At 37.1% G+C, this 18,262-nt stretch overlaps 1 protein-coding gene across 3 annotated transcripts in view; it reads right to left on the minus strand.

The window, feature by feature from the left end:
• Positions 1-18,262, minus strand: part of SPATA6 (spermatogenesis associated 6) — a 147,465-nt gene that overhangs the window by 70,638 nt on the left and 58,565 nt on the right. For all 3 annotated transcript variants that reach the window (XM_039224655.1, XM_039224653.1, XM_039224656.1), the window contains 2 exons: positions 8,317-8,397; positions 3,628-3,921 (listed from right to left, as the gene is read on the minus strand). In XM_039224655.1, the coding sequence (XP_039080586.1) occupies positions 3,628-3,921; positions 8,317-8,397 (375 nt within the window). The remainder of the gene's footprint in view (positions 1-3,627; positions 3,922-8,316; positions 8,398-18,262) is intronic.

Genomic DNA, 18,262 nt, shown 5'->3' on the forward strand with positions numbered 1-18,262 from the left:
CAAAAGATATACAATGACCAATAAAGCACAAGAAAAAATGTTCAATATCACTAATCATTAGGAAAATGCAAATCAAAATCAGAGTGAGATCTACTACTTCATGATGTAAACATACTTAACGCCACTGAGCTATTCACTTAAAACGGATTAAAATGGTAAACTTTATATTGTGTATATTTTACCATAATTTAAAAAATAAATTTTTAAAAAAGGAGAGTGAAAAGACAAGCCACAGAATGAGAAATGTATTTATAGATTATACCTGATAAAGATCTAGAATCCCAACTATATAAAGAAACTTGACAATTCAACAACAACAAAAAATAAACAACCCAATTAAAAGTAGACAAAGAACTTGAATGAACATTTCTCCAAAGGGAATATGGAAATGCCCAACAAGCACATGAAAAGATGCTCAACATCATTACTTATTAAGGAAATGCAAATCAAAACCACAATAGGGAAAAAAAGAAACCCACAATGAGAGATAACTCCATACCCCCTAAGATGGCTATAATACAAAGAAAACAAAACAAAAATAAGTGTTAGTGAGAAGGTGGATAAAGTGAAGGCTGAAACATTGCTGGGGATGATATAAAATGTGACCACCACTGTGGAAAACAGTTTGACAATTTCTCACCAAGCTAGAAACATGTATACCACATACCAGTGACCCAGTGATTCTACTCCTAGGTATTGAAACAAGCAGCACTAAAACAGGTACTCAAATGGAAACTTGTGTATTAACATGCATAGAAGCACTACTCACATAACCCAAAGGTGAAAAAAGTCCATCTATCAACAGAAGAATGGATAAACAAAATGTGGTATGTGTCCATACAATGAAATATTAGTCAACCAAAAATGGATCAAGTACTGATACATGCTATACCATTAATGAAACTCGAAAACACTGTGCTCAATGTAAAAAGGCAGACAGAAAAGTCTACATTTTGTGTGATTCCACTTAGGTGAAATGGCAGAAGAGGAAAATCCACATAGAAAGTAGATTGGTGGTTGCCAGTGGCTGAGGAAAGGGAGAGAGGGTGAGTGAATGCTTCGTGAGTCCAGGGTTTCTGTTCGGGAGGATGAAAACATTCTGTAACTAGATAGTAGTGACAGTTGCACAATATGAATGTGTCACTGAATTATATACTTTCAAATGGTTGAAATGGTAAATTTTATGTTACAAGTATTTTACATGATAGGAAAAAAAGATCCTATTCTGTATAAACAAAAAAGAAAATAATTCCGTGTAATTTTTCTGGAATGGTCGTTCCAGTTTGTTTGGGGGCATGTTGTTTGCTTTCTTGAAACTGCCCCTTACCTCTTTATGACTGTTTTTCATACAAGGCATGTAAAACTAGAATGTCTTTCCTAAAAGTCTTAACTTTTTACATGTGCATGTATGAAATTAAAATGTCATCAATTTGTTAAATACTTCTATTTATTTACTCATTTGTTTATTTTAATGTTTTATTTATTTTTGAGAGAGAGACAGAGGCAGAGACAGAGTGTGAGCAGGGGAGGGGCAGAGAGAGAGGGAGAGACAGAATCTGAAGCAGGCTCCAGGCTCTGAGCTGTCCACCTGCAGGGCTCAAACCCATGGACCGTAAGCTCATGGCCTGAATCAAAGTCAGATGCTTAACTGACTGAGCCACCCAGGCACCCCTGTTAAGTGCTTTTAAAATCATAAATAATTATGGGGGGGGACATTTCTGTGCAAATACAATTGGAAAAATCCAGTTTCTTATGTAATAACATAAGCAACTTTCTAACTGTAGGCTAGGAGTACACATTTTTTTCCTGTGCATTGAAAAGCTGCAAGGGAAATCTCTTAAATAAAAACATTAAAGTTTATACTGAACAGGATTAGGATTATTCCATTTTGAACACTGATGTGAAAAACAATAATTTAGTAAGCATTTTAAGAGCAGTTATTTCTCTAAACAATTTTGTTTTGTGGCTAACTCCCAATAAATATTACTGGTTATATCTTTACACATAGGCATTTTAATTAAAATGCTACTATTCCTGCAGGTTAGAATTTAATATATCCTTTCTTTTCAACTTAATTTACAACTGTAACTAGTCATAAAATTAAAGGTTTTCTTAAACTGCTATCAAACAAGCAAATAAATCTTATCTGGATATGGCTCAAAAAAACAACAAAAAATGTGACCAGAACCTATAAACAAATTCTATAGAAATAAGACAAAATAATAATAATCTCAATAAAATATTAGCATTTAAAAGTAGCCATTATAAGTTTTCTTTTTACAATTAAAAAAATCTGTTACACTAGTTTAAGAAAATAAAGGACTCATAGTCAAAATATAAAAGTGGAAAGAAATAATCCTTAAATGTAATTCACCTAATATTTTTTTTAGACATCACACAAAAAAATCTAACCTTTCAGGTGGTGTATTTTCTAAAAACCCATTAGCCCATCAAAGGAGCATATTTACATGTTTACATTTATATTTACATATTAGAATTTAGAAAAAATGATTTAGGCATAAAGTCAGAAATAACTTTAGGCACGACGAGGTGGCTCAGTCGGATAAGCATACAACTCTTGACTTTGGCTCAGGTCATGACCTCACAATTCATGAGTTCAAGCCCGGCATCAGACTCTATGCTCATAGTGCAGAGGTTGCTAGGGACTCTCCCTTTCCTCTTCCTCCCTCTCCCTCCCTGCCCTTCCCCTATTCACTGGCTCTCTCTGCCTCTCTCTCTCTAGCTCTCTCAAAAATTAATAAATAAACATTTTTAAAGAAAAGAAATAACTTTATATAGATAATCCCAAAAGTCATTTTGCTTCTACAGGCACTTAAAACTTAATGTTCACTATTATTATGACATATATTTATGAGTAAATTTTATTGATTTGGAAGGTTTTGTTAAAGAAATACTTTTAAGATAAAAATTCTTTGCAAAAATTCAAGAAACTATGAGAATTCTAAGAAAGTCCTTTATTACATATTCTGAAATATTACAGACCCTTAAAATTGACCAGTCTACTTAACTATCACATGAACACAAGTTCTAAGCTTCAACCATATCAAAAGCAGGCTTCTGTATGGAAAGATTAGAACTATACAACCCTAAGTTAACTCTCTTCACTTTCAAAGGCCTTCTCATCCCCATCAAATAATGGTTTGCTTCAAAGATCCATTATATACGATTTAACCAAGGGACATAATATCAAAGGAAACTACTTTCCATTATAATTTTCAAAAAGGCTAGAAAAGGGGAGTCCTCTTTTTCATAAAGAAAAGTTGGTCTTCTTTTAATACCCTCCTCTGCCATTTTAGCCCTAGTGTCAATTACATCTAAGTTCAATTTGTAGAGTTATTACACTGTCCAGTGTATAAGAAGCAAGCAAATGGGTACTTAAAAGACTTACCAAGGCATTCATAATGGAACTTGATTTCTGTCAGGTTTAAAGACTGACAAAAGAATGTTCTTTTACTCACTAATTTTCCATTTTAGATTGTTAGGCTAACAGTTCAGGAAAGAAAATTATTAATAGAAGCTAGAAGTGAAAGAAGTTTCAAGAATAATATTTTAATGAAAGAATAGATTAGATCAGTTTCAAATGGAAATGTTTAAGAGAACACATACATGTCTAATCACAAATGGAGGTTTATCTGTTTCTTTTTTGAATTCATAGGGTCCCAGATTTAAATGGGCCAGCCGCCGCCTGGTGTCTTCAGATAGCTCACACATGCGTCTTTTTGTGTAGGGAGATGGAGAGTGTGATTTTGAAGAAATTGTAGGCTGTTCGTAGTTTTTTGCATTTATGCAGTATTTATTTCTCTCAGGTGACTTGGATTTTTTCTTCTGTGATCTTGATGTTCTGCTTTGCAGTCTGCCGTGTGATTTTTCAACTGGAGCCGTATGGTAAATAAATTTATCCTAAACATACAAAATAAAAGTTAACTTAGGCAGAAGGCATATTTAGAAATATATGTAGATATATCTATCTATATATAAGCTACAGGTAGGAAAAAATTTTTTTAATTAATTTAAGGCCCAAATAATCTATCAAAGCCAACTAGATTAGTCTTTCCTATGTATCCTAGATAGCTCTCTGTGTAGTAGTTAATCAAGTATATGGTGTTAAGTCTAACAAGCCCAATATTTAATCATTGAAAAATCTAAGAAACAAGGTCAGAAAAATTAGTTTTTAATATACTAAAAAATTAATGTAAGCATTGGCTTATCATTTATAATTAAAAGTATCCAAGTAATTGGCTATATAGTTTAAGAGGACCTCTTTAGTGATGTTACAAATACACATGGCTAATTAGTTGCTTATGAAATCTTTATGGAGAAAACATAAAATAAGTTTCATTTATACTGCTATGATTATATGCATATGTAAACATCTGGAAAAGAGTTTTATACATGTTTTCATGAAATGTATTACTTATTAGGATTTTAAGATCTCTTTCAAACCAAACCTTTACAATTCAATGACCAATAGCCATTCCATCTTAATTCTGGTTCCATATTTTTATAAAGGTGAAAAGACATGAAAGACACATATAAATTCTAATGAATAGTATTCTGCTAGTAAAACTGGTTAGTAGTCTAAAATTTTTAAAAACAAATGTTATATTTCCAAACTTTTTTGCATTATTAGGATAACATTTTACTTAGTCTCTGTCTTATAAGTTCCTTAAAATTTGGGTTACTAGTAAAAAACAGAAGACCTCCTGACTCATTATCTAAAATTATAAGATTTCCAATATTACAGAAAATGGACAGTTAGAGAATCTTTGTATTTCTAACTTTAATCATTTAAAAAACCTATCAATCCTACTTTCCTCTCTACTTTCTCAACCCTTTCCTTCTCTACTCACTAAAGGTATCTATTCTAATAAAATACAAATGTGACATAGAAGGGAAAAGAGTCAAGTATTTTTAAAAAGTAGATAAACAGGGAAAAAATATTTTCCCAATTGGAAAAATGAGTCCCTGAGTTTCATACAAACCAGCACCATCTGATTATTTCCTCATCTTCCTTCTGCAGCTATTGATATGTTCCCAGACCTTCTCCCACCTTGTTCAATGACCTCAACAAGTCATTCAGAATTTTTCTACCCTATCACATTTCATCCATCTCTATGACATCACAGTGATGCACAGAAGCAGGAATGTTAGCACAAGCAAGGACCTTTGAGGTTTAATAAAATGTTCAAGCAGTCAAGATTTCCAAGACCTTGGACTCAGACTTCTATTTCTCAGCTTTAATTACCTTTACTCACCTAATCTTAGATTTCATCATTAGGCAGATCCATTGCATCCCAAACTCTGAAAATCCCTTGCTGAACAAAACTACTTTTCCTCATTGTACTTCTTTTATTCTCACTGAATCTGCTACTTGCCCTCCTAACTCCTCACTCCCTGGACTCTTTTTCTTCAAACTTTCACACATTTTTAATATCTCTTACCTCCAGACCCAGATGAACACATAATCATCTATTTCAATAGTGCTATGAAGTTCCTTTGATTATACCAAACCTAAAATAACTAACCCAATCTTCTTTCTTTGTTACAGTTTTTGAATGTTGAATACTAGCAGAGGCAGTTATAAACTATGGTATATCTAGTACAGGTACATGCTAACTCTATCCAATTCTTAATGCATCCTGTTCCTACCCACTAAAACTGAAAATAAGGGCTGTTATATGCTGTTAACACAATGGATCCCTCTGGCCAACAGGATAATAGCGTGAGACATAAGGAGTGTCTTGAAAAGTGCTATTGTCTTTTACTCCTTTTTGACAACTCTCCTGCCTCCATGTGAATGAGCCAAAATTAGGTTACTCGATGATGAAAGTCTTGTGGCCACCATCCCAGCTAAAATCAAGCCAATTATATTCCAGAAATATAAAGTCCTTCCCAGACCAAGAACTCAGCCAACTGCCAGACATGAGTGAAGCTATCCTAGATCATTCAGCCCCAGCCTCGCCAGTTCAAACCAAAAGAACCAACCAACCAACCCACAGAAACATTTTATTTTAAGCCACTAAATTACTGCTGCTTTTTACACAACAAAAACAACCTGATATAGCAGACAAACACACATATTAACAAAACTACTACTGACGTTTAACTAATTCACAACAAATTCTACTTTTAGTAGGTAAAAAGTATAAGCAGAAAACTAGTTTTATTTCAGAAAATCACAATAATATGCTTAATTTTTTTCAATCCATTCAATTGGTGACACAACATCAATTTGAAAATAACGTACCACAAGGAATAGAGGTCATTATATTTGTAAGCTTAGATAATTTTATAGTTTCTTTCACTTATTCTCTCTCTTAAAAACCAAAATGGTTTGTCTTATTCTTATGTTTGAACCTGAAAATGCTGCTTTCATACCTGTTAAATTTTTAATTTTAAAATTATTTAATTTTAAAATTCTGGCTGTTAACAATCAAAATTTTAATGTGTAAGTATATACTCTGTTGTGCCTACCAGATAATGTTATCGATCTTGTATTTTAGCTATTGTCTTCTCTCCCAATTATCTTTAAAACAAACTTTAGTAGCAGCCACCAAATTAATTATATGTTACATGACAGACACACCGCATATATTCTCTAATTTAATATTTAAGGCAGCCGATGAAGAATTTGAACCCAGATCTGTCTGATTCTAGGCATATTTTCTTAAACACTGTCTGGCACTGAAGCCTATCCTATTTATCTGTTCAATAAATAACACTGAAATAGCAAGTTAAAAAAAGAAATGAGTCTTCCCAAAACTTTACAGAGGAAAATGTTAATTCCTAAGTCTGATGAAAGTACTAATGGGGGGATAATTTTAAGTTTAGAAAGGACTCTTCCACCAAGCTGTACACTCAGAGCAGGTGTACTTTTCTGTGCATAGGCCATACTTCATACTTCTCTACCCACCCACCAGAAGGGCATACCCCAATGAGGAGAGAAAACATTTGTCTGCGTCAGGGTAAAACATTTTTTTTTAAATATTTTTATTTATTTCTAGGAGAGAGAGAGAGAGACAGCGTGAGCAGGGGAGGGTCAGAGAGAGAGGGAGACACACACTCTGAAACAGTCTCCAGGCTCTGAGCTGGCAGTCAGCACAGAGCCCGACGTGGGGCTCGAACCCACGAACCGCGAGATCATGACCTAAGCGAAAGTCAGACGCTTAACCGACTAAGCCACCCAGGCGCCCCAGGGTAAAACATTTTTAACAATTTATAAATATGCACAGTACGTATCTCAAAACAAGTCAGTAACATTTCTGCATTTGCCAAGCATAGGTTGTTAGATCTCTAATAGCTGCACTTCAGCTTGCATTTCAAAGACAAGTAACTATAGACAGACTGGCATACTATGTATCTTGTCAAACAACGTAAGAATGATGCCCTTGATAATTTTATATAATCATGCTTTACCTTCTTAGCTTACATCACAGTTATCATCCTTAGAAAATTTACTCCAAAACCAAGGGTACAGTAAATTAACACTCCACTCTTTCCATCATGGGCCCAGTCCTGCCTTGTTTGTGTCCTCAGGGCTTTATGTGCTCCTGGATCCTCATCATAGGCTGCTCATTGTTACGTGACCATAATGCAATTGCAGCTGAGTGATGCCTGGACATTATTAGATAATTTACGGACAAGGCAGTAAGATGATCCTGGTGACTCAATGAAAAGTTAGACCAGAATGAAATATTAGGCCCATATATCTCAGTTTAGTAAAGGCACTTTTTACAAATATAGAAGGTACTTGGGTTGAAGTGTCCAAGCTTCCCTTAGTCTGATAGCATCAGGATGGCTGCCAAACTGAGCAAGAGTCATTTAAGGAATGAGAGACACTCAGGAAACCATACTCACTAAACACCAATATCCCCGCATGAAAACCTCTGGTCACATTTGCTAAAAAGAATCCTCTGAATTTCTTGCAGTCACCTGTAACTCCTATAAGATTTATAGAAGCCTCCCATCTAGTTCTCTGTGAGACTTCTTGATCTCAACATGTTTCTGGCAGACTGATTTCTATGCATTTAAAAAAAAAAAAAAAGGCTCATGGCATTACAAAATAATACTAATAGCATCATGGCACTGTCTATCATGTGTACCAAACTCTTCACTCTCACATTTAAGATGCAACTGAACTGCTAAATACCTTTAATAACTGTTTTTGCTTAAACTCCAGACTGACCCAAGAAAATGAAGCGAACTACAGCCAAAATAAAAGATAATTCTCTCCAAATGCCCGTAAGTATGAACAAGTAAGTTAAACCATTAAATACTTTAAATAAATGATTGAACCTGAGTGCGGCACTTCCTTGAGCTTATCAGACATTCAGTAATCACTGAGGTTGTAGAAAATTCCAGCTTTGGAGCAATTCCCTGAGGGAAAAAAGAAAAAAAAGGTATTATTAATTATTTCAGAAAAAACATAATTATTAGTGATAAAACTATGACCTGAAGTAACAAACACTTGTCAAGATTTAGCCATTTCATTTGTTAGTTTGAACTTCCTATTAAAAATAAAGACAACACAGTGATACTAAACGTTAGCAAGAAACAGTTTCATTGCTGATGATTCCCTTACAAGTGATTATATTACCTTTATGTAAAACGTAATATTTTTTTTCCATTTTCCAGTATTTCCATGTCAAATTATTCTAAGATTTTTAACCTATGATACAATAATATTAAAAATATTAAGGTCAGAAATATATAAAAACACTTGATGGATTTGAGAGCTCTTTTTACTTTTACAAATTAAGACATACTTAACCACACAACCAAGAAATACTTTGGTGGTGCCTAGGTGGCTTAGTTGGTTAAGCGTCTGACTCTTGATTTCGGCTCACTGTTCAAGAGATCGAGCCCCACATTGGGGCTCTGGGCTATTAGCTTGCAATGCTTGGGATTCTCTCTCCCCTCTGTCTCTCTGCCCCTCCTTCCTCCTCCTCCTCCTGCTTGTGCTCTCTCCCTCTCTTTTCAAAATAAATTAAAAAAAAAGAAAGAAATTTGTATTTCCCTGATGAGGAGGGATGCTGAGCTTCGTTTCATGTGTCTGTTGGCCATCTGGATGTCCTCTTTGGAGAAGTGTCTGTTCATGTCTTCTGCCCATCTCTTCACTGGATTGTTTTGTTTTTCGGATGTGGAGTTTGGTGAGTTCCTTATAGATTTTGGATACTAGCCCTTTATCTGATATGTCATTTTCAACTACCTTTTCCCATTACATCAGGTGTCTATTAGTTTTATGGATTGTTTCCTTTGCCGTGCAGAAGCTTTTAATCTTGATGAAGTCCCAATAGTTCATTTTTGCTCTTGATTCCCTTGCCATACCACCTCACGCCAGTCAGAGTGGCTAAAATGAACAAATCAGGAGACTCTAGATGCTGGTGAGGATGTGGAGAAATGGGCACCCTCCTACACTGTTGGTGGGAATGTAAACTGGTGCAGCCCCTCTGGAAAACAGTATGGAGGTTCTTCAAAAAATTGACAATAGAACTCCCCTATGACCCAGCAATGGCACTGCTAGGAACTTACCCAAGGGATACAGGAGTGCTGATGCATAGGGGCACATGGACCCCAATGTTCATAGGAGCACTCTCTACAATAGCCAAAACATGGAAAGAGCCTAAGCATCCATAAACTGATAAATGGATCAAGAAGATGTGGTTTATCTATACCATGGAATACTACATGGCAACGAGAAAGAATGAAATCTGGCCATGTGTAGCAACATGGATGGAACTTGAGGGTGTTATGCTGAGTGAAATAAGTTAGGCAGAGAAGGACAAATACCATATGTTTGCATGTATAGGAGGATTAGGAGGAACTTAATGAAGGACCATGGGGGAGAAGAAAGGGAAAAATAATGGGGGAGAAGGAGGGAGGCAAACCATTAGAGACTCTTGAATGCTGAGAACAAACTGAGAGCAGATAGGGTGGGGGGAGAGATAGGGGGGTGATGGGTATGGAGGAGGGCACTTGTGGGAATAAGCACTGGAAAACCAACCATCCTGACAATAAACTATTAAAAATTTTTTTTTAATTTTAAAAAAATTTAAAAAGAAAGAAATACTTTGGACAGTCTCATGTTAAAAAAAATTACACCTTCTAGATATGCAGTTCTTGAAAACAGAACAGAGATAAGTCTCTACCAATCCTCCAACATTTCTTCCCATAATGTATGAGTTACACTCAGATCTATGAATGAATCTGGCTTCTATTTCTTGGAACATTTCAAACATCAGCTTGAACACTGTTTTGAAACAAGTGGAGACAAATGGTATAATCAAAGGAAGAGTCACAAAGTACCTGTGGAAACATTTGGAAGCACACAAATCACACTTTCACCAAAACATTAAAAGATATTGTGTATACCCAGTGCAACTTCATTCTCATATAGAAGTCAGATACTTGTCCTCTACAAACCCAGCCTTTGACCTACGAACTTGAGAATTTCAAGTAATCACCCATTATAGAAAAGGTAAACATGAGTTGCCTAAGAATTAACCAAATGATTGTTTTTCTGCAATCATCTTTTAATAATGATGTCCACCATGCCTATGTGTTAGTTATCTATTGTTATATAGCATATTACTTAGCAGTTTATAACAAACATAAATGCTTATTATGTCACATAGTTTCTTTTTTTTTTAATATTTTTATTTATTTCTAGGAGAGAGAGAGACAGCATGAACAGGGGAGGGTCAGAGAGAGAGGGAGACGACTCTGAAATAGGCTCCAGGCTCTGATCTGGCAGTCAGCACAGAGTCCGACACGGGGCTCGAACCCACAAACCGCAAGATCATGACCTAAGCGAAAGTCGGACGCTTAACCGACTAAGCCACCCAGGCGCCCCTATGTCACATAGTTTCTATGGGTCAGGAATCTTGCAGAAGCTGAATTGGGTGGTTCTGGCTCAAAATGTCTCGAGACTGCAGTCAAGATGTTGTTGGGGCTGCTGTCATCTGAAAGTTTGCCTGGGGTAGGAGGATCATCTGCTTCCTAAGAAGGCTCATTCACTCAGCTGTTGGCTGGAGGCCTTGCTAGCTTTTAGCAAGAAGACTCAGGTGCTCAACACATAAACATCTTGAGTGTCCTCACGACATGGCAGCTTAGTTCTCCCAAAGTAAAATAAGGAGGAAGCCACAATCATCATTATGTCCTATTCTCCTAAGACCATCACATCTATCACATTCTATTCATTACAGTCCTGAAGAACAATCCACACTCACGACAAAGGAGTTACATTTCCTTTTCAGCAGAAGAATATCAAACATTTTGTGGACATATTTTATTTCATTTCTTAAAATTTTTTTAATGTTTATTTTTGGGAGAGAGAGACAGAGAGTGAGTGGGGGAGGGGCAGAGATACAGGGTCAGAAGTGTGGGGCTCGAATTCACAAATGGGGAGATAATGACCTAAGCCAAAGTTGGACACTTAACCAACTAAGCCACGCAGGTGCTCCTTATTTCATTTTTAATGTTTTTATTTCTTTTTGAGAGAGAGAGACAGAGTGCGAGAAGGGAAGGGGCAGAGAGGGAAGGAGACACACAACTCGAAGCAAGCTCCAAGGCTCTGAGCTGTCAGCACAGAGCCTGACGTGGGGCTCGAAACCACAAACCATGAGATAATGACTTGAGCTGAAGTCAGACACCACCCAGGCACCCCGCGTGGACATATTTTAAAACCACCACAGTCTACCCTCCTTATACTCCTTTCATGTGTAAACTAAACTCATGCCCTACAAAGAAGAAAGAAAAGGGAAAGAAAGAAAGCAAAGCAAAGAAGAAAAGTTTCATCCTTTTACAACTTCAGCTTGAAATCCAGGATGTTGGCATCAAAGTCAGTCTCCTCAGCTGTGGTTCTTTAAGGGCAGTTCTGAGAATATAATCCCTCACAGTTAGAAGACTTGCGAACTAGAGAGACACGGTGTTTCCCCCACGTATACTCAAAGTATACACGTGTGGCAGGCACAGGATAATCACTACATTCTTATTCAAAAAGGGAGAAAACATGAGGCAAACAGGGATCACTGGTCCATAGAAATTCTAAAATTCAGCCAGGAAAATGTTAGAAGTTCCTTGATTAGAAGGTTAGTCCTGTTCCTGCTCAGAAATAACTATTCTCTGGGCTCCTCTAGGCTCTTGCTTCCATCCTTTAAATTACCATTCCTTTTCAAAGAGAGGTAGACCCTGTGTTGGAGCTGCACAGTGTTCTGAGTGTGAGTCCAGTCAACAGAATTTGGGGGCTCCAATTTTCATTTTGTGAGGTCTCTCTCCATTTCAGACCAAGCTGGTGGTGTTTCTAACAATAGAATGCTCTTTAAAAACATGTTTGGTTCTCATATGAATCTTACAGAAGTTCACTCTGTTAGACAAAAGCTGCGTCCTTCTCTCTACTGGGCTTCTGCTGAGACTACCCTTAAGCATCTTCAAAAAAACTGATATTTGATTAAATTATCTTCTAAGACAACATCTTGGATCTTTCCAAGAGACTTTAATGAAGGATTATATAGTCACACCCAAGGTTTCACCATCAGACCACAATTTCCCAAAAGTGCCTGGAATGATTTTTGTGCAGAAGTCAATCCTTTATTCTAGCATTATCTGCCATTGGGAAAAGCTGGGAGTCCTCAGAAACAGTAAGTTCCTACTCCTTTTTGCTAAACAGCCTTTCCTTTTGTTTATCTCTCTCCTCTCATATTTTGCTATAAAGCAGCAAGAGAAAACCGAGAAGATCCTCTAACAAACTATCTGAAAGTCTTAGACCACTCATTTCCTTAAATATTTCTCTACATTACTTCAGATGACTCTATGGCTAACCTTTCTGCCATTACATAACAAAGATTTCTTTTTTATATATTATTTATTTTTAATTTTTTAATGTTTATTTATTTTTGAGAAAGAGAGAGCATGAGCAGGGCAGGGGCAGAGAGAGAGAGGGAGATACAGAATCCAAAGTAGGCTCCAGGCTCTGAGCTTTCAGCACAGAGCCCAATGTGGGGCTTGAACTCATGAACAGTGAGATCATGACTGGAGCCAAAGTTGGACACTTAACTGACTGGGCCACCCAGGTGTCCCAACAAAGATTCCTTTTATCCCTAGTTCCAATAACCTTTACCTTACTTTCTGCAAACACACATCTGACAGTTTCTTCAAGACCTTTCAAGCTTTTACAAACAAACATTCTGCAAAGCCAAAGCCGTCCCAGCTTCTCCCCTCTCTATAGAGTTGCTTGAGTATCTTCACACATGGCAGTTGGCTTAGCCCAAAGTGAGTGATACAAGAGTGAGAACAAGAAAAGAGCCACATGCATTTAATGACCTGGTCTCCGAAGTCTAATACATCACTAATACGTCACTACATCACGTTTTATCTGTTAGAGTCACTAAGTATAGTCTGTAGAATTAGCTCCACCTTTGGAAGAGAGCAGTATCAAATCATTTGTGGACATATTTTATAACTACCATAGTCTGGATTGCAACTTAACACTTTACCCTTCCCCATATATTGCTGGTCACATAGTAAATACTCAGTGTTTTAGCCATTATTTTCACTGAGCGTTTAAAACCATTATGTATCAGCTGGCGTTCTCCGGGAAAACAGAACTAACAGGAGAGGGAGACATGCGCAAGATTTATTTTAAGGAATTGGTTCACGCAATTGTGGGTGGCAAGTCCAAAATCCAGCGGGCAATCCGTAGGCTAGCAACCCAGACAAAACTTGATATTGCAGTCTTGTGTTTGAAATCTGTATGCAAGCTAGCAGGCCAAAATTGAGGTTGCATCTCTACATTACAGTTTTGAAGCAGAATCCCTTATTGTTTGGGAAACCTTAGGTTTTGCTCTTCAGGCCTTCAACTAATTGGATGAGATCCACCTACATTGTCAATAGTAATCTCCTATACTTAAAGTCAACTGTTTGTAAATACTAATTACATCTACAAAGTATTTTCACAGTAACATTTAGACTAGTGTTTGATCAAACAACTGGGCACCATAACCTAACCAAGTTGATGCATAAAATAAATCAGCACTCCATCTCAAATATCAGTTTCTCTGTGATGTCTATAACATGTAATTCATGTTCATTCATTCAGTTCAATCAAGAGGCATTTGAGTACCTACTCCATGCAAAGTACTATGCTAAGAGTTAAATTTAAAGAAGAGAAAGCCACAGATTCTGCTTCAGTGGAGTTCACGGACTAAAGGAGATTATTATTATCACCACCACTGCCATGATATCCACAGCTATTATCATATCACTAGCATTTATTGAGTGTTATCCGTGCCAGGTACTCTTATAACCATTTACAAAGCTTCACTAATCCACCCAACAGCCCTATGATAATATTATAGTGCTTGGCTCAAGTTTAGTCAGGTAGTCTGTGAGAATGCCAGGATTTAATCCCAGATGTGATTCAATGGGTTCAGGAAGACAGTCTAAGACTCAGACACATGCCATAGGAATTCTGAGGAAGGGTGCACTGTTGTCTGCCAGGACAACAAACTACTGATTGGAGTGTTTATCTATTCACGTCTAAAAACACTGGATATGACTGGATTTTTATCTGCCATTTTGCTGTTCAGTGTATATAAATGCCATATATCTTTTGATTCTTCCATTCATTCTAGGGGTCTCACCTGTGTATACATTGCTTTGTGGTCATCCAGTGAACCTGTAAGGGTTCCACTCTGTTGTTTGTCTGTGTGTGGTTTGGGAAATGCATTCAAAGACAAGTCAGGTCTGTAGTTTCTACTGAATTTCACTTTTTGCTTGGCTTTCAGTCTCTCATTGCATATGCATATAGTTTCACAGTCAGCCATGAATGAGTGGAGAGCTGGCCTCAGCCCTTTTATGGCCCCCTTACTTCTGTGAACTTTATGACAGATGGGCTACTCAATCTAACTGGAGCTGCCTTCAGCCTATCAAACTATAGGGTTTCTTCATCTATTTGCATCTGAATCCTCCACATTTAGTTGGTGAAGACACACTAATCGCCCTTAGGATTCTGATACCAATTCCAATGTGTGGGTTTTCCAACATCAGCAAGCAATTCTCTGTGACACCAGCTAGGGGTCCTATAATTTAACTGAGTTCTGACACTACCTGGCAATAACATCAGATCCCACAGGCTAAGGGATCAGTCCCACAGGACTGTGCTGCCCCCCACTTCAGATGCCATCCCAAGTCTAGGTTATCAGCTGTGTTTCTGACCAATCAGCTATATTTTAGATCCCCATTCCTTCCTCCCCTGGTTCAATTAATTGGCTAGAGTGGTTCATAGAACTCAGGAAAATAGTTTACTGTTTACCAATTTATTATAAATGAATGCGAAAAAGGATACAGCTGAACATCCAGATGGAAGAGATTCATGAAGCAAAGTAGGTGGGAAGGGACATGAGCTTCCATGCCCTCTCTAGGCACACGACTCTCCCAGCACCTGCCTCAGGAGTTCACCAACCTAAGAGCTCTCTAACCCAAAGCCCTTTGGGTTTCTGTGGAAACTGTAGCCATGACTGATTAAATCACTGGCCGCTGATATTTTAATGCAATCTCCAGCCTCATATAACGTCCCCAGAGGTCAGGGTGCTGAAAGTTCCAACCCTCTAACCATAGGATTGTTACCCCTGACAGTTAGCCCTCATCCTTAGGTCATCTAGGGGCTTTACAAAAGTTACCTCATTAACATAACAAAAGACACCTTTATTGCTTCCCATCACTTAGAAAATTACAAGGGTTTTGGGAGTTCTGCACCATCAGAAGGATAAAAATCAAATACATATTTCTTAGATCAGTGGAACAGAATAGAGAACCCAGAAATGGACCCATAAACATATGGCCAACTAATCTTTGACAAAGCAGGAAAGAATATGCAATGGGAAAAAACAATCTCTTTAGCAAATGGTATTGGGAAAACTGGACATCAACATTCAGAAGAATGAATCTGGACCTACTTTCTTATACCATACTCAAAAAGAAACTCAAAATGGATGAAAGACCTAAAGTTAAGACAGAAAATCATCAAAATCCTAGAGGAGAAAACAGGCAAAAACCTCTTTGACCTTGGTCGCAGCAACTTCTTACTCAATATGTCTCTGGAAGCAAGGGAAACAAAAGCAAAAATGAACTATTGGGACCTCATCAAGATAAGAAGCTTCTGCACAGCAAAAGAAACAAACAACAAAACTAAAAGGCAACTGACAGAATGGGAGAAGATATTTGCAAATGAAACATCAGATAAAGGGTTATTATACAAAATCCATAAAGAACGTATCAAACTCAACACCCAAAATTACAAATAATCCAGTGAAGAAATGGGCAAAAGATCCAAATAGACACTTTTCCAAAGAAGACACCCAGAGAGATGGCTAATAGACACATGACAAAATGCTCAACATCACTCATCATTACGGAAATACAAATCAAAACCACAATGAGATATCACCTCATACCTGTCAAAAAAGCTAAAATTAACAACTCAGGCAATAAGAGATATTGATGAGGATGCAGAGAAAGAGGATCTCTTTTTCACTGCTGGTGGGAACACAGACTGGTGCAGCCACTCTGGAAAACAGTATGGAGGTTCCTCAAAAAGTTAAAAATAGAACTACCCTACAACCCAGAAACTGCACTACTAGGTATTTATCCAAGGGATACAGGAGTGCTATTTTGAAGGGGCACATGCACCCCAAAGTCTTTAGCAGCACTATCGACAATAGCCAAAGTATGGAAAGAGGCCAAATGTTCATTGACAGGTGAATGGATAAAGAAGATGTGGTATTTGGCATATATACAATGGAGTATTACTTGGCAATCAAAAAGAATGAAATCTTGCCATTTGCAACGTGGATGGAACTAGAGGGTATTATGCTAAGTGAAATTAGTCAGTCAGAGAAAGACAAATATCATATGACTTCACTCATATGTGGAATTTAAGAGAGAAAACAGATCAACATAAGGGAAGGGAAACAAAAATAATATAAAAGCAGAGAGGGGAACAAAACATAAGAGACTCAAATACAGAGAACAAACTGAGGGTTGCTGGTGGGGCTGTGGGAGGGGGGATGGGCTAAATGGGAGAGGGGCATTAAGGAAGACACTTGTTGGGATGAGCACTGAGTGTTATACCCAGGGGATGAATCACTGGAATCTACTTCTGAAATCATGACTGCACTATATGCTAACATGGATGTAAATTTAAAATAAATAAATAAATGTTTTTTAAAACTTACAATAGCATAGTCCTGCTGCCCAAACTTAATTCTAACCCCTCTGGCAGTAGAGTTGTTGATTTTTCTGCCCAGCCCCAGGACTGGTGAAACTATAATTTCTCACTGGCCAGGTAGGGTACGGAAGCTGTCCCAGACAAAAAGGCCACATGTTCCTGCTGTTTTAATCCAAAGCTTTCGCCATTATTTAAGCATAAACACTTAATCTGTCTTTCTTTTTAAATTCCAGTTAGTTAACATACAGTGTAGTATTAGTTTCAGGTATACAATATAGTGATTGAACCCTTCCTTATAACCTTGAACGTGCTTAATCTGTCTTAATTGTCTTCACTGCCAGTCAGTTTCCAATGTCCTGAAACTGTTGTTTGTGACAATTTCATCCAGTTTTATACTTATTCTGTATGGAGACAGGAATCGTCAACCTCTTCACATCACCATTACTAGAAGTCCTACTAACTAACTAACTATATATAATAAATAAATATATAGAGAGAGATGTGTGTTTTGTCTTAATAATCCAACATCTGAATGTATGTATAAGTAACCCAAAGTAAATGTAGAAGATACCTATTATTGGCCCATACTTTTATGTTTATATTGCCAATTTGGTATAATACAGCATGTTAAATTTCTTTCAAAACACCATAATGTTTTTCATGTTTATTTATTTTTGAGAGAGAGAGAGAAAGACAGAGTATGAACAGGGGAGGGGAAGAGAGAATGAGAGAGAAAGAATCTGAAGCAGGCTCCAAGCTCCATGCTGTCAGCATAGAACACAACATGGGGCCTGAAGTTACAAACATGAGATCATGACCTGAGCTGAAATCGGATGTTTAACCAACTGAGCCACCCCAGTGCCGTCAAAACACCATAATGTCAAATCAGATTTTTTTTTTTTCACTGCAGGCTTCCATAAATTTGCTGAAACACTCTTTGAAGGTTTTTATAATATAGAGGATGGCTAATGGACACTAAAAATATCCTAAAGAAGTATATTTTCATAGATTTGCTAG

The sequence above is a fragment of the Hyaena hyaena genome, unplaced genomic scaffold (assembly GCF_003009895.1).
Source record: "Hyaena hyaena isolate Hyena2069 unplaced genomic scaffold, ASM300989v1 scaffold_1696, whole genome shotgun sequence".
NCBI lineage: Eukaryota > Metazoa > Chordata > Mammalia > Carnivora > Hyaenidae > Hyaena > Hyaena hyaena.